We start from the raw sequence: 17767 nt of genomic DNA on the forward strand, positions 1-17767 counted from the left end.
CTGGTTGCAAACATTCTAGGATGGATGTACAGAAGTCACATATGAGGTGATACCTTCGCAATATATTTCCATGTAATGGCTTGGTTTGGAATGGATCTTAAAGATGAAAATGTACAGGGTTGCTACCCATTAAATTAGACAATGGATCAGGCTTCCCAGGGCTCATCCATCCAAACAGGTTTTCACAGAATCACAGAATCACAGAATCACAAGGTTGGAAACGACCTGCAAGATCATCTAGTCCAACTACCCTCCCATTCCTATCAGTGCCACAAGCTACTAAACCATCTCTCGTAGCTCCTCACCCAGGCGCCTATTGAACACTGCCAGGGATGGCGACTCCAACACCTCCCTGGGCAGCCATTCCAGTGCCTGACCACCCTCTGAGAGAAAAAGTTTCTCCTAATATCTAACCTAAACCTCCTCTGGTATAACTTCTTGCCATTTCCTCGGGTCCTACTATTTGCCTGGGAGAAGAGGCCAGACCCTTTTGCACCACAACCTCCCTTCAGGAGGTTGTAGAGTGCAATGAGGTCTCCCCTGAGCCTCCTCTTCTCCAGACTGAACAATCCCAGCTCCTTCAGCCGCTCCTCATAAGACTTGTGCTCCAGACCCCTCACCAGTTTCGTTGCCCTTCTCTGAACACGCTCCAGGGCCTCAATGTCTTTCTTGTAGTGAGGGGCCCAAAACTGAACACAGTACTCGAGGTGCAGCCTCACCAGTGCTGAGTACAGGGGGATGATCACCTCCCTGCTCCTGCTGGCCACACTATTTCTAATGCAGGCCAGGATGCCGTTGGCCCTCTTGGCCACTTGGGCACACTGTCGGCTCATGTTCAGCCGAGCATCAACCAACACCCCAAGGTCCCTTTCCTCTTCACAATCATCCAACCACTCATCCCCAAGCCTGTAACGCTGCCTGGGGTTGTTGTGGCCAAAGTGCAGAACCCGACACTCGGCCTTGTTGAACCTCATCCCATTCATCTCAGCCCAGCGATCCAGCTTATCTAGATCCCTCTGCAGGGCCTCCCTGCCCTCAGGCAGATCAACACAACCTCCCAACTTGGTGTCATCTGCAAACTTACTCAGGGTACACTCAATCCCTTCATCTAAGTCATCAATGAAGATATTAAACAGGATGGGCCCCAGCACCGACCCCTGGGGAACACCACTTGTAACAGGTCTCCAGCTGGACTTCACTCCACTGACCACCACCCGTTGAGCACGGCCCTCCAGCCAGTTCCTTATCCAACGGAGTGTAAAACTGTCCAAGCCATGGGCAGCCAGTTTCCGCAGAAGGATACTGTGTGAGACCATGTCAAAGGCTTTGCTGAAGTCTAGGTAGACTACATCAACTGCCTTTTCCCTCATCTACCAGTTTGGTCACCCAGTCGTAGAAGGAGATGAGGTTGGTCAAACACGACCTGCCTTTCATGAACCCATGCTGGCTGTGCCTGATCCCGTGGACAAGCTGTGTGATCTCTCCCAGGAGGATTTGTTCCATGACCTTCCCTGGCACTGATGTCAGGCTGACAGGCCTGTAGTTCCCCGGATCCTCCTTACGGCCCTTCTTGTAGATGGGAGTCACATCAGCAAGCCTCCAATCCTCTGGAATCTCTCCAGTCAACCAGGAGCGCTGGTAGATAGCCGAGAGCGGCTTAGCGATCACATTTTTTGAACATCTTCAGGTTTGGGACACCCACAAGTTCTCTTACAGTGCACAACACACAACACAACAAAGAATTTCCTCCTAACATCTAACCTAAATCTTTTCTCTTTTTGTTTAGAACTGTTCTTTTTTCCTGACACTATCTGACTTTGTAAAAAAAAAAAATCTCTCTATCTTTTTTATAGGCTTACTTTGAATACTGAAAGGTTGTACTAGGGTGTCACTGAAGCATTTAAGTTTCCTCTCTTCTTCAGACTGAATAAGCCCAGCTCCCTCAGACTTTCTTTATAAGAGAGGTGCTCCAGCTCTCTGGGCATCTTTGTGGTCATCCCCTGGACCTATTCAAACAATTCTACATCTTTCTTGTGTTAAGGACCCAAGACCAAGATTTTAAAGGTTTCAAAATGTTCTCATAAATTCATACTGGGCTAAAATTTCTTCATCCCATTTAATGTATAGTCTGATTCCACATAGTGCAAACTCCATAAATGAGCAATGCCTTTCTTAAAACAAGCAAACACACAAACAGTATTTTCCTTAAGATCTGGGATAGTTCAGTTCCACCAGGAAACCCAGTTAGCAGTTCTCAGGCAACATTTCTGAAGCAAGATATTTTTGCCTTTAATCTTCTGACAAACAAAACAGGAAATAATTAAAAATAGGAAATAAACATTTTAAAATATCCTTTGCAAGGAAGAAATATCTACAGTATAGAGATCAGAAGGAACTATCCATCCAGCAAAACCAACTGTGTGCAAGCAGTAAGGACCTTATTCATTACTTGTTTTTCAGCCAACGAACTCTAAAAGGAAGGTCAATCCACTTCTCTGAATGCTCAGTAAAATTTGGCCAGATCAGGAATAATACAATTTGAATCCTCTCTGTGATTATGTTACATCAGTACTACTTACAGACTTCTGGCATTGGTGTACAAAAAAAGCATAACAGATTGGAAAAAAATTGAACAAAATGAAGAAAAAAATTGCCTTCAGGTACAGAACAGTACAGTCTGTAATCTCCTTGTCTAAGAAAACTCTGTAAGTGGATTTGCTTTATTTAATTTTCTTAGATAATTGGAAATAAAGTTCATTTTTAATCTTTCATTTTTCTCCCTGTTTTTATTTCCATATCACATTAAAACATCTCAAGCCTATTCATTCTCTATATTGCTACACAGAATAGGAGAAAAACTACACTATTTCTTAAGAAACTGTAAGTTGTACTCTGTGGCTCTATTCGTGCTTAGCTTTACACTAGCTCTGAAGTGCATTACAAAATTAGCTTGAACACTGTGAATGATTTCTACATTATCTAGCTTATTCATGTTTGTACTATTAATTTGGTTTGCCAATTCAGGACAGAAGGCAAGAAGTAATAAATATAAGTATAAAGTACATAAATATAACTAAGCAGCAAATAAATTTTGTCCCTTCCACTGATTGCTCAATTACTATCTTATTCTAAATTACCGAATTATTTTTTTAGTTTCAGGCTCATTGCTTCCTGTTACCCATTTCAGAGGTAACAAAGAAGGCTTTTGGTAAAAGCCTTAGCTGTCATCAATGAATGTTGGTACCTCCAAACATGGAGAAAATGTATAGCTTCTGGAGTTTTCAATTTAAAGCCTGTCTAACAACAGAGTATTACTGCTTAGTATTACACGCAAATCTATAGCTTGGAACCTCATGAAGGCATGAAGGCACCGAGGGCTGCTCCACTCAGGATAAAAAAAGAAGAATGAAAAGTCATAGAGCAATAAAAGGAAAAAAAAAAATCATAGAATCATAGAATGATAGAATCACCAAGGTTGGAAAAGACCTAAGAGATCATCCAGTCCAACCGTTCACCTATTCCCAATAGCTCCCACTAAACCATGTCCCTCAACACAACATCCAGCCTTTAAAAAAGTATATAATTGTAAAAAAGTATATAATTGGCAAGTAGTAGTTTATTTAAAGACTTCTTTTGCCAAAACTTGCTCCTCTGAAAAATATGCTCCAGTGTCTCAAGGCTTTTATTGTAGAAAAATATCTTCCTTATTTTCACCTCTCTTCTCCTCCCCTCTCCTCTCTTTAGCATTAGAAAAGGTTTGAACAGCTAGGAGACAGATTGAGCTTAAAATATACCTACTACTGTAGTGCCTTGAAAGGGAAGAACTCTCGAAGAGAGAACTCTTCAAGAGGGAAGAGTACGTCTAGAGAATTCTTCATTAAGAGTTCTGCAGGTTTTATTTGCAGGGGATAAAATAATCCCCCATGTTGTGATGTGACACTAATGGTATCGTATTTTGCACTGCTCCTCACCTAAACTTATTGCTTTGAATTTAGGGGAACATAAAGTAAAACCAATTAAAGACAATGCATTCTTTTTTTTTTATTATTTTATGTACTTTATTAGCATTTTGAGACCTTTGCCAGGATTTTGCTATGTGCTATGCAAATGTATATGGTTGGTCTATACCCTAAAGAGCTTACATTCTATAAAACAAAACCAACGCTAGCAAATGTTATTATTCTTATTTTACAGCTGAGGAAGCTCAGATTGAAGAAAAAAGTAATCATCTCCCCAAGTTAGATGGAAAATTCTGAAATAGACAGGAGTGAAATGCAGCTCTGTTTGTAGATGAGCTACTTAAGGCTCATCTCCTTCTCAGGTCAGTCATCAGAGTTTGTTGACAGAATTTCTTTCTGCAAAATGAGTTAATAGGTGAAAAAGAGGATGCAAGTGTTAGAAGTGGAAAAAAAATATTGTACTGGGATACAAGCTGCCCAGTTGTTCCTGGACAGCAAAATATATTTTTTCTGTTTTTGCACTTTTTGGGCTTGAGCTATAAGTGAGTCATTGAAAAAGCAGTGATACTGTAATTCACCACACGCTTCTTTACTGTCCTTCTTCCAGCAAAGTCATGTTGACTTGTCTGGGGCTGCCCGAACTGAGAAATAAAGATATGGAAGTACATCCTTAAACAGTATCAACAGCACTTGTTATTTCTTATTAGGTTTCAACTTGACTTTTAGTAGTTAGACTTCAAAATTGCTTCTTATTGTTGCAGCTTATTTGAGGCACAGTGAAAAAAAAAACACAAAGTGAACATTGCACCAAAGTGTGTGTTGGGTATAGAAGAATGTGCTTTAGCAAACATTTTCTCTTTAAATATTCACTCTATGCAAACTAAATATTGTATGAAAACAATGTATGCACACAGCTAGTTTTAAGAAATAGAGATTTATTTTACCAAGAAGTAACTAAGTGTGGTGTATTTCAGTGAAAAGCAATTGAAAACATGAAAGCTAGATGTGATAGCAATTAAATTCTATAACATATAACAATGTCCTCACAGATTTTCTTCATCTAAATTCCATTTATTTTAGTAGAATTTCATAGAGCCATAGAATGATTTGGGTTGGAAAGCAACTTAAGAATCACCGAGTTCCAAACCTGCTGCTGTGGGCAGCGACACTTCCCACAAGAACAAGTTGTCCTAAACCCCATCATGAGCACTCAGTCACGTTAGTATTCTTATAAAGCATTAACAAGATATAGAAATTTGGAAGAATAATTTTTTGAATAAAATTATGTTTGTATCAAGGAGTACTGAGAAGACAGTGAGTTTTACATTTAAGTCACTTCCTACTTAAATTAATATTTAATTGTGTCATTCATTTCAGATGGATTTATATGTGACTAAATAATACTACATGACTCAGGAATGCTTTTCTGAGTTGTTTTGGAGGTAAATATAATTAACTGAGTTTCTTGAAGATAAACTGTCATAGAAGCACTTAACTTTTTGTTAGTTTGCTTAACAAATGAATTCAAGTTTGTAATTTTCTTACTCGGTAACTGCTATAATATATTTATATAGAAACAATGTAGAAATATTGCGAAAATTTATCCAGTTGTGTTGAAAAATCACACATCAAAATTCAGACTTGTATATTCTTATATATATATAAATATATATTAAAAGTCTCACATATAGAGGATGGTTGTAAAATATTATAGTACAATTAATTAAAATATAAAATGGTACTCAGTGGTATTTGATGACCAAAAAAACCCCTGCAGCTAATACAGAGATTTTAGTTTGTTTTGAATCCAAATAGGAAGAAATGGGATTTGTGCATGTGGGGTGGGGAGGGAGTGGGGGAGAAGAATGAGGGAGTAAGTAATTAAGGTTTTAGTTCAGTAAATTCCACTTTTACTAGACCTTTGTCTTTATTACCAACTTTTCTATCATATTTACTTAGAATGGTGACAATACTAAGAATACTGAAGAAATAATTGTGTGACACAGAAAACAAAAAGGAGTAGCTGCTTTTAAAACAAACACCAGAACATGACCAGAGTAAACATCTCACTCTGCTCCAGAATGGATAAGGAAGACTTTCTGCTTTCTATTTCTGCATTTTCTGCTCTTCATTGCTGCTGCTTCAACACATAAGTGAAATGGCAAATATAACTTTGAAATAAGAATCTGGGAAATTAAAATCTTCCCTTGCAAATGTTCTTCTCCAATAGCTGATATAAATGAGCCATGCAACTAGTTAAATGTTTGACATGGCACAATATGACATGAGGAGAAAGTAAATTTGCTGTAATCTAATAAATCATCTCCTAACAACTATGCAACAGGAAGTAAAATAAGGGAAAGGTGAAAATCCCAATTCCCAAGACCTGAAAAAAAGAAAATACTTGGTAGGCATGACTTCTTGTAGATACATCTGCAGTGCATATCTGAAGCCTTCCGCCTGCAAAAGGCTTCATACAGGTGTTCGTTTTTGTTAGGGACTCAACGGTCTGTCCATCTACCTCGGTGCACACCAATGTGGTGGGTGGTAAAATGGCGTTTATTGCAGGGAGCGCGTCCTTTTTAAAACTTTTCCCCATGCCTTAGGGCTACTACCTGACCAATGGACATGTGGAATGTCTTGTTTCTTCCTTATTTGGTCTATCCTGTTCTTCTCCCTTATCTTCAGGTCATTTGTTGCCATGGTTTCCCAGGGGCCAAGGGGCCCCTGTCGACCCTGTTCGACTACATTTCCCCCTCCCTATGCATAAGTGTAACTACTACATTCTGAGAGGACCCTATCCGCGTACAACCCGAAATCCCCGCATTGCGCCTATACATGCCATTGTCCTCTCAGTTAAGTGTTGCCCCGTTACATCCCGATTCGTAAAATGATCCCGTACTACCCTTATGCCACCGCATTTTCTGGTTGCCTACAAGCCGTTTGCATTTTCTTATACTCTACGCGGTAGTTGATTGTGCGGTCAATCATCCTTTGAATACAACTTAACATGATTTGTAAAAGGCAAGGCGCACATACTATCAAAAGCAAGATAACTACAAGCCCTAAAAGCAGACCCTTCAATAAATGCACACCCCACCCCTCTATATTCCCGAACACGCCTCTCAGCCCGTCCCCGATGGGGTCGCCCTCCGCTTGGATCTTTTCCGTATGGTCTCGCAGGGTTTTCAGCGCTTTATGGATGGACACACTGTGGTCGCTGAGATTAAAGCAACACATTCCCTCTAGGTCTTCACATCCATGCCCTTGTGCCAAGAGCAAGAAGTCGATGGCTGCCCTGTTTTGCAGCACCGCGTGTCGAATGCTGTTTGTGTCCTCCAACATCGCATTCAATATTAATGTTGTTAAATTTGCCTGCTTAACTGACCAACACGCTAGGCGTTCTATCTGAGCCAAGCTCTGTGCTGCGGCAACCCCAGGGGCGAAAATTGACGCGAATATCCGTGCCGTGGCACTCCACAATTCTACCTCGTCGTTACAGTTCTCCGGGAGAGGGCTCGAACGCTTCTGGCGGCGATAGTGACCCGTGATGTTCGGGCCATACTGCATCCATGTCGTGAAATTCGGAGACAGCAGCGTCAGTTCCCCTAGGTAACAGGGTCCTCCTAAGGCATTGTGCGGGATACCCTGCCAGGCTCTATCCCCACAGATTAAGAAGATTCCAGGGGGCAACGCCTTAGCCGTCTTATTATTCCATAGCATCTCATTGGCCCCTTTTTTGAAAGTGAATCCATACCCATAAAAATCCCAAATTGCCGTACAGTTAAATGAGGATCCCTTGCTAAACCCCGAAAGGGCTCCACCCTTTGATAGACAGGTCGTATTGTACTGTGTGAAGATCCGTGTCTCATTTTTGGTATACCCACAATAACCCGAAGTAATGGAAAAGGCCTTTGTGTTCATAGGACTGACCACGGTCCAGGAGGTCTCATTGTATGATTTCAGCCGTGGATCTGTGCCTACCCATCGAGCAATTAAAGCCTGCAGTTGTCCTTTCAATCCCTCGGAGCCGTTAAATACCCCGTCAAACAAGTCACAGGTCAAAAAGTCACCTTCCTTCCAGCACGCTGACCCAAAGGTAATACAGGTACGTGTACCATTACGCGACCCATTCCGCACCTTTTGTGACCCCAAGATATCTAATTCTTGTGGATCCCATGGGAGAGACACATTCAGAGATTTTATCAAGCATGCCGTTTGGCTTGCTAGATCGATATCGTTACGGCAAGCAGAATGGTTTGTGGTGTACCCTGCAAAGGCTTCTAACATGTATTGAGGGATACCTACTAGGCAGGTGCGGAAAGGCGATGTTGCCGATTGCAAACTAAGGCAAAAGTCATTTTGGCCCGTCTTATTTGCCCAAGTAACCCACAAATTCCCTGGCTGTGAAATGAAGTGTGTATCAGCGGCCGTCCCCGTAACCCCACATAGGATTAATAAACAGACAAACACTGCGATTCCATTAATTCTCGTCGGCAGCAAGGGCGTCTTCTCCGGATCTTTCTTGCTTGCCTCCGACGGCCTCTTCTTCAGGTCTTCCTTGCTCGCCTCCCCAGGGTATCCAATCAGAAATGCCTGCAAAGGGAGAGCTCGCCTCGTCTTTTCCAGTCACATTACTTTCGTGACTTGAGTCTGGTTTAACCTTTCCGCTTCTGTGCGTATTTTGACCGGTGGCCCTTCTGTAAGGATGGTTGGCTTCCAATGTTTCTGCATCGGGGTTCTAGCATTCTCACCTCGCTTGTTAATTACCGCCATGACTAAGGGTTGGATGGCCGACGACATGGCCGACGACACGGCCGCCGCTATTCCCTGGTCCGTGAGCGGAGCAACCTTCTGTCTATCTAGAACATATTTAATTATCTCTCCTGGTGTCGTTAATGTGGAGGGCGCTGCTCGTATAAGCTGTTGGACATCTGAGTGTGATTTCTGTCTAAAGCAATCAATAATCACGGGGGCCCTTGCCGAAGATGGAAGATCCGACCCCTCAACCGCCTTTATAAGGCGATTGGCAAAATCCACAAAGGACTCAGATGGCCCCTGTGTGATATCTGCCCAAGGGTCTGTAGGCTCCGCTAACCGGGCGACTTCTCTGAGCGCCTGGAGAGCCGACGCCGTGATAGCAACCAACTCCCCCGGTCTCAAAAGCGCAGCCTGGCCCTCAGGATTCCCGGCCATTCCCTCCGCTAGGCCCTTTAAGCGATCCAAGTTAGTTCGTTCCCCCCGCCCCTGACCATTCGCTGGATGTCGAGGGTCTCGGGTAGCCGCTGCTATAACCGTCTGTAGCTGGACGTCCCAAGCGTCCGACCACAGGGCATATTGGGCGGGGGCTAGTATGACCCTCATAAGATTCGTGACATCATACGGTAGCAGCGGGGAAGACATAAGAGCTTCCACTTCTGCCATGGTAATTGGAGATCGTAAGCCTTTGGTCCTGACCGTGTCGGCCAATCGCGTAATCAATTTTGGCTCCAGAGGAGTCCAAGCCGGTCCCTCTGTTTTTATCACCACGGGCATGGCCACCACGGGCGGGCCCGCTGTTGTAAGCTCCTCCCTGATCCTTGCCCAATCAGTCAAGGCTGGCCCAGGGGCCGAGTCAAGGCACCCTGGCTCCGCCCTTCGTTCCACCCCTCGGGGCGGTTCTACCCCTCGGGGCGGACCCACCCCTCGGGGCGGACCGTCCCGCCCCACCGGCGACGTGGCTACACCCTCCCCCTCCGGCCCTCCCAACCCCTCCAGAGAAGGATACAGGCCACTCCCCACATAAGGAGGAGGGGCGGAGGGGGCAGCAGTGGCGCGACTGCAGCCAGCATCCGTTCTGCAACAATGACCGGATGTGCCAACGGTTTTAAGCGTGGTCGCCTCTCCCGGCGCCATCTTCATCTCTTGCTGTGCGGTCATTTTCTCTTTCTCTTCGCCGACCTGAGGCTCCACGGTTGGCTTCTCTGTGGGACCTGTGGGGGACACCTTCCCTCCCCCCAAGCCCAACAAAAACTTCGCCTGTTCAGATGTAATCTGCTCCTCTCGTGTTGCCTTCAGCGCCCCCAAGACCAATCCCCAAGTTCTCCACTCCCCTGACTTCCCGAGTACCATCGCCCGCTGGGAAAGCGCTGCGGTGATGGGATCCCAGGACCCCGGGGAATACAAATCTGAGGGAGATGTAAGCAGTCCCTCCTTTTGTAAAAGGGACAACATTGCCCCTATTTCCTTCTTAGAAGGAGAAGTTTTCCCGCAATGGGTCTTACACGCGGACGAAATCACCTTTATGACGGCCTCCATATTCACCTCGCCGGACGTCCTCTGCTCCAGCGGATCACACAGCCACCGGGCTTCCCTTCCGATGGCTCCCTGGGTCCTCGGCAGGTTAAACAGGCTCCAGGCGCCGTAGAGCCCCCTCCGACGCTACCCAGCTTCCACTCTCCTAAGCCGCAGCCCCCTCTTCTAGGGTCATCGCCTCCTTCCCCAAGGGAGACGGATGAGAGTAGGATCGCCACGCCGTCTGTGGCCGACCACTATTCCCTAACGAATCACGTCGGGGTCACCAAATGAAGCCTTCCGCCTGCAAAAGGCTTCATACAGGTGTTCGTTTTTGTTAGGGACTCAACGGTCTGTCCATCTACCTCGGTGCACACCAATGTGGTGGGTGGTAAAATGGCGTTTATTGCAGGGAGCGCGTCCTTTTTAAAACTTTTCCCCATGCCTTAGGGCTACTACCTGACCAATGGACATGTGGAATGTCTTGTTTCTTCCTTATTTGGTCTATCCTGTTCTTCTCCCTTATCTTCAGGTCATTTGTTGCCATGGTTTCCCAGGGGCCAAGGGGCCCCTGTCGACCCTGTTCGACTACACATATCAGAACAGAAAGTCTTCACATTAAAATAAATAAATTAAATAGCCATAGAACTGTAGAAGCAGAGAATTGCTCAGGTTGGAAAAGACCTTAAAGATCATCATGTCCAACCACAACCAAACCATACTGCTAACAGCTTCACTAAATCATGTCTGTGAGCATCACATCCAAACAGTTTTTAAACACATCCAGAGATGGTGACTCAACCACCTCCCTGGGGAGCCTATTCCAGTGCTTAACAGCCCTTTTTGTAAAGAAGTTTTTCCTGATATCCAATCTAAACTCCCCTGACACAACTTGAGGCCATTGCTCCTCGTCCCGTCACCTCTCACCACTGAGAAGAGATGAACCAAACGCTCCTTTTAAAACAAAATTACAGTGAGGAAGTAATTACATTAAATAGTAACTATGGGTTCTAAAAAAATAATGTATAAGACTATCAACAACATTTCCTGTGCAACTGATATGGATTGCAAGCAATCAGCCTGAACCAAAGAAGTGAATTGTCAAAACCAGATAGAACATATTGCTAGAAGAGAATTTAATTGCATACTACAGAAATATTTTGTATTAATAAATATTTCTTCCATTTGAAGACAGTGTTGTAGTCTTGTAACCATATTCATAGAGAAGAATGAAGATATTCCTATTGCAAAACAAAATATGGCTTTAAACTACAAGTGTAAACTCTGAGGATTTTATATAGCAGTTCATAAAAGGTACTAAGAATCTGAAACGTTTGACTAATTATAGAATATACATTGCCAAGGAACGGATAATGAACAGCAGAATATTTTGGCAACAGACCAAATACATGTGAAAATGTTCAAAGTCCATGATGCTCTTCTTCCTTCTGTTTTAGCAATTTTTCTGCTGCTTCCAGTATACTAATCACCACTATTGACAGTAATGGATAGTTTTGTTTGCAACACGTAAATAACAGGGCACGGAAAGGAGTGAGAAATTTACTCTTATAGAGGCAAAATAATGTGGTGGGTTTTTTTGTTGTTTTGTTTTGTTTTGTTTTTTGTTTTTTGTTTTTTGTTTTAATGTGTATATTTAATGTGTGTATAGGAACCCTGGGTAAGCAGAGATTAGGAATCCAGGAAGATCTTCAGCATACATATCCCCCAGAGCATCTCACCACAACAGCAGTAAGCAAAAGAACTGGTATAAAAATAGTCTAATGAAGTCTGCATGAGCTGTAGTTACTACAATGTCTTCTTGAAGACAAATTTCATTTTGCTACACCTGCAGAATTCTCTCTCTGTTTAACACAAAATTCACCACGAAATCTGAAATCTAATTTCTTTGTAAAAAATCTAGATCAATAAATTTCTATAATCTGTATTTATCTCTAATTTTCATCAGCTTCTACCTATGATTGTTGGAAGGTTTTTCTTTGAGCTCTGGCAAAACACTGACAAAACATATACATTTTTCCAGTCTTATAAAACTTTACTTAGAGTTGACAGACAATTGAAATTAATCAAGCTAGTGATTTCAAAGCTAAATTCTAAGTAAAGATTAACAAAACTTGTTTGTGCGTAATAAAAATTGTCTTCAATTTTATAAATACTAAATCTGAAAAAAAACCTGTTCTCTTTGGGTCATTTGCAAGTTTCTGTGGCATTTGAGTCACTGCTTCTTCTATCATTAAGTACACAGACATGCTTCACATGTTTTAAAAGCTGTAGTACAAAACATTTTTTCTGTGAAGGGCATAAAATTAAAAGCATATAAACGTATGTTTTTACTGTTGAATAACTTATGAAGGTATCAGGGTTTCTGTAAAAGTTTCCAAGACATCCAAGTTTGTATATTTTATATATATTAGTCTATGTATATGTATCTGTACACATATGTGCATGTTAACACATATGCATGTATATACATTATATATGAATGTATATATAAAAATACACATATAACGTGCATATATAGGAGCATATGTTATAATATATAATATATGTTGGAGTGAAGGCTGAAATTGGTGAATGTTTCTGGGAATGCAGAAAGCATCTTACTAAAGGGTAAGATGATTTCTAAATTTTACATCTTACTGAAGGGTAACATACATACTAAATGGATGTATTTATGTATATGGATATATTTACATACATAATATATACATACATATGTATTTAAGTGCACATATATATACACATACATATATATTTATATATATAATATATTTTCAAAGGCATGCAGGTTGAAATTAGACCTTTCCTTTAGTAAGACGTTTTCTGTGTTCCCACAAGTATTTGCAAATCTCAGCTGCATTTTTAAGATAACACCCTTTCCTCCAAACCTTGTTCAAATGAGATCAGTGCTATAGACAGAAAATGACATAAAATCCTTCTCCAAGCATCAATTTGTAAGACCCAGGTGAGAAACATCGAGTTCTTCTATCCTGCTGAGGTGTGTAAGTACTTTTGTGAGAGAGGAGGATGGGTAAAACTTATAGCTCCCAACCTAAAAAATAACAATGAACACTACATGTAACTGCAAAAGCTTTAGAGAATAATTATTTTCAATTACAAAATTGCAAGCAAAACTGGAAACATTCTAGACTGTAATGATTATTTACCTCAATCTGAACTATTGTAACATGTGGGTAACTCAAGAGCCTCTGCTGTAGGTTTACTGCTGCTTAACAAGGACTTGTTTCAAAACCAAACTGCCATCATTGTTCACTGGCAATTATCCCCTACAATCTGTTGCCTACCACAAAATAAAAGTTGAACATGTCTTTTACCTGCTTTATTTTTCGCTGTGTATAGGCTGGCCCCAGTACAAGAGAGATGAGTCAAAGCAAAAGGAGATAGTGAGATTTTTGATCACTGAATGTGCAGTTTGAGACATCTGAAAGAATAAAACATGACTGACTCTTTTTACAGAACATATATTATTAGATCATTTAAATTGCTTCATCATCCTTTCTCCTATTTAAAATCACACACGGATTGTGAAATATATCAAATTATTTGATAATGTACATGCTAAAAATGTAAGTAAATTACAGAAGTCTGCATTTGTTTATATACAGCCTTCTATTCTTTTATTCCAATTTCTTTAAAATAAGCAGATAAATAAACTAAGGCAGTATTAGAGAACAACAGAAGTTACTTTCATTTAATGTAATTTTACAGTTTTGCTCTTGAAGCTAATTGGTAAAATCAATAGAAGTGTAAATGAGAACATAATTGGTTTCTGTGTGTCTAGGTTAATTTTTTAAAGATACAAGTTAGAAATCTCATTTGAATTTTAAAGGTTGCACTAACAAAATTGAAATATTATTTGATGGCTGTGTCCTCTAAAGATAGATAGTCACAGTAATCAAAAATTCAGATTGCGTCAGTAATATGGAACTAAAGGAGATCAATGAATACTTAGTTCTTTCTGGCCAACACTGAGAGACAAAGAGATGGAAAGATTATATTAACTTTTTACATTGGGTTTAATTTAATATAAGTGGAATATCTTCATTTTTCAGTCAACTGATTCATCTTGTTTATCTTGCTTATCTCATTTCTCTTGTGTGCAGTTTTACTGTGATAGAAGGACTGCTCAGCTTACAACTGCCCAGTGTCATGAACACATCTATTTAATTCAGCTAAAGTATTTTATGTCTCTAAGCCTGGACCTTGGGAGTGAGCAATGCAGAATCATTAAAAATAACTGGGGAAAGAATTCTGACAAAAGAGAGAGAAAAAAAAGAGAGGGGGCAAGAATGACCTTACTAATACAAGAGGCATCTGCACTCATTCCTTCTGTTCTCACTCTTGCAGGTAAGTAATAAAGGGCATGTATAAGCCTACCATCCATGTAAAGGGCATGCCTTTTGACAACCTTCTGTTGGACCTCCTTGCTTCACAGTGCTAAATGTTTTATATATTTTTTCTGGTTTTTTTTTTTTTTTTTTTTTTTTTTTTTTTGTGAGAGAGCAGACAAATGACAGAAAAGCTTAAAAACAGCCTTTTTTTTTTTTTTTTTTTTTTTTTTTTTTTTTTTTTTCTTTTCCCCTAAGATCTTAAATGAGCCATGAACTATGAGTGTCAACCTTAATTTCAAACTTCATATGTGTAGGATGCTTGGTTGGAACTTAATTTTTTTCATATATGATCTAATGTTTTATTTTGTTTACTCTAACTTAAAGCACAAACTATGAAAACTTTTCAAAAAACTTATTTATATTATTTGAAAGTTTGTTTTGGATTATATCTAAATAGCTGAGCAGCTTCCCTTTCACCTTGTTTTTTTTCTTCTCCGTTAATGTGACAATTTGAGTTACGCTTGATGATTGGTGAATCCAGCAGTTCTTTCTTTAAGGACGTTCATGACACTCACTTGGAAACAGAATATAGGAAGTTAAGAAATTTTTAAATTAAGAAATTTACTTTAAATAATGCATATTCTTTCTTTTATATAGCAAACTCTCTAAGATGGTGAAATCAGAAGTTTTTTTTTTTTTTTTTTTTGGGGGGGGGGGTGGGGGGGGGGGGGCGGAAATTCAGCACTGACCTGGAAGATATAATGAAACATTATAACATTATAAGTTTTGTGTCGTGGATTGACATAATGGGGATGAATTGCTGTTGTGTTACAACGCTCAGAAGAATTATGTTCTGTCCATCTATGCTCAGTAGCAGATGAAAAGGTCACAACCCTTGATGACAATGTCTGTAAGCTATGAGTTATGTTCCAAAGTGTATCAGTTCATCTTTTCCATGATCTGTGAGATGGTTGTTCTTTACACTGCCGGAATTAACTTTATAAATATCTTTGCCATAAAATGTCAGAAGATAGATGGCCATTTTGGTGGTCAGAGTCGTGGGTTGATGGCAGTCTGCCAATACATTGCAGATATAAATGCCTCTCCACTGCCTGGTTTATGTCCTTAAAGGTGAACAGCCTACCTGGAGAAAACAACAAGAAAAAAAATTAGATTTAGTCTAAGAAGTGCTTTCTAGAAAAGATGATTGCTTCCTGGGTTAAAAATAAAAAGTTCTACTTCAAAATAACAAATCAATAATTTAGTAAGTTATTTTGCTTGTCTTGGAAGGTCTTGCTGCATAGTGCTTCATTTTCTTTATACTGGATGTGTTGAACTTGGTAAACCAAGCATAGTTTAACACTGGATATTAAAATTTTTCTGAGACCCTTTTAAAAATATAAACATAGCCTTTGGTCTGGATGCTTTGTGCATATAAATAGATGTAGACCCACCACAGTTAATAAAGCTGTGTTGATTTACATCAGCTAAATGCTTGTCACTAAGGTTAGGAAGTGAATTCATGAAATCATGAAATATTACACATCTCTGGAGAGTGGAATGTTCAAACTTGTGATCACAGCACCTTCACGGTAATTTTGAAGTTAGTGTCTGGCCACTGAAAGACAATAGTAGTCTGCGTGTTCTCTTGTATCATCCTTAAGCTGTGAAGTAAGATATGTTATTTTGGAGAGAATTTGAGATGCTTCTTGCAATTATGTGCCTAAATATGTACACATAATCTGTTACTGCATTGCCACTAAAAGATATCAGTGCACCATTTCATCACATGCATGAATGTGATTAGATTACTGAAGCTGTGTCCAGTTCTGGGCTCTCCAGTACAAAAAAGACAGGGACTTCTTGGAAGGAGTCCAGCGGAGGGCCACAAAAATGATGGAGCATCTCCACTATGAAGAAAGGCTACGTGAACTGGGTCTATTTAGCCTTGAGAAAAGACGACTGAGAGGGGACCTAATCCAGGTTTATACATATCTGAGGTGTGGAGGCCATAGTAGTGAGGCCAGTCTCTTTTCAGTGGTACATGGAGACTGGACAAGGGGAAAGGACATAAGCTGCAGCACAGGAAGTTCCGCACGAATGTGCGCAAGAACTTCTTTATGGTGAGGGTGACGGAGCACTGGAACAGGCTGCCCAGGGGGGTTGTGGAGTCTCTTCTCTGGAGATGTTCAAGTCTTGCCTGGTTGCCTACCTGTGTGACCTGGTGTAGGGAACCTGCTTTGGCAGGGGGGTTGGTCTTGATGATCTCTAGAGGTCCTTTCCAACCCCTACAATTCTGTGATTCTGTGATTCTGTGAAGCAGTTACTACACGTTTTCCTTCTCACCTTTCTCCAAGTGATCATCTCTCTCAAGCAGAGGTGAATGGATGACACAGAAGGATCACAGCCTGCCCTCACCATTTGAAGCACTGCATACAAAAATTAAATGCAAAGTGGAATTTGAAATAAAGATAAAATATAATGAATTTCAACATCTAATTTGAGACCCCCTCCACTTTCACTCCAATACACGGCCTTCCCTTGAGGAAGGCCCTTGAGGGTCAAGGAATTCACATGGGCTTTCCCTAGGAATTTTTCTGTCCAGTACTTGGTGTTGCAGTGCTGAGGATTCCCCCTTCTGTCAGCTGTGTGAGCTTAGTAAAAACAGTTAATTTACTGTTTTTTCCAATATATTTACATACTCCCTTTCTGAGAGTTTCTCATCTTTCCTTGTCTTCATCACCACTGTGTTCAGTTTTGGGCCCCTCATTACAAGAAATACATCAAGGCCCTGGAACTTGTCCAGAGTAGGGCAATGAAGCTGTTCAGGGGATTGAAGTACAAGTCTTATGAGAAGCTGAGGGAGCTGGGATTGTTTACTCTGGAAAAGGAGGCTTGGGAGAGACCTCATTGCACTCTACAACTTCTTGAAGGGAGGAGGGGTTTGGCCTCTTCTCCCAGGCAACAAACAGGAACCGAGGAAATGGCCGCAAATTGTGCCATGGAGATTTAGATTAGACATAAGGAAAAACTTCTCTCAGAGAGTGGTCAGGTACTGGAATGGCTGCCCAGGGAAGTGGTGGAGTCACCATCCCTGGCAGTGTTCAAGAGGCATCTGGATGAAGAGCTGTGAGATATGGTTTTGTAGTTTGTGGTAGTAATGGC

General features: G+C 41.1%; 2 protein-coding genes across 2 annotated transcripts in view; both read right to left on the bottom strand.

The window, feature by feature from the left end:
* The window catches only part of LOC125687410 (uncharacterized), a 124206-nt gene extending 117648 nt beyond the window's left edge, over nt 1–6558 (bottom strand). Inside the window, 1 exon segment of the mRNA XM_048932538.1 lies at nt 6364–6558. Coding sequence (XP_048788495.1) covers nt 6364–6558 — 195 coding nt within the window.
* Nucleotides 6559–6866: 308 nt separating this feature from the next.
* LOC125687411 (uncharacterized) lies at nt 6867–10172 on the bottom strand. The gene is made up of 2 exons (XM_048932539.1): nt 8598–10172; nt 6867–8555 (listed from the first exon to the last, which is right to left on the bottom strand). The coding sequence occupies exons 1-2, from the start codon at nt 10170–10172 to the stop codon at nt 6867–6869; spliced, it is 3264 nt and encodes a 1087-aa protein (XP_048788496.1).
* Nucleotides 10173–17767: the final 7595 nt, after the last annotated feature.

Source organism: Lagopus muta, chromosome Z (genome assembly GCF_023343835.1).
Source record: "Lagopus muta isolate bLagMut1 chromosome Z, bLagMut1 primary, whole genome shotgun sequence".
Lineage (NCBI taxonomy): Eukaryota > Metazoa > Chordata > Aves > Galliformes > Phasianidae > Lagopus > Lagopus muta.

What these genes read in the sequence shown, in the direction of transcription:
- LOC125687411 (XM_048932539.1), bottom strand. Translation starts at nt 10,172, where the DNA reads ATGTTGTCCCTTTTACAAAAGGAGGGACTGCTTACATCTCCCTCAGAT. An exon ending in ACCAGACTCAAGTCACGAAA is followed by an intron (nt 8,556 to 8,597) that starts GTAATGTGACTG and finishes CTCCCTTTGCAG; the next exon opens with GCATTTCTGATTGGATACCC.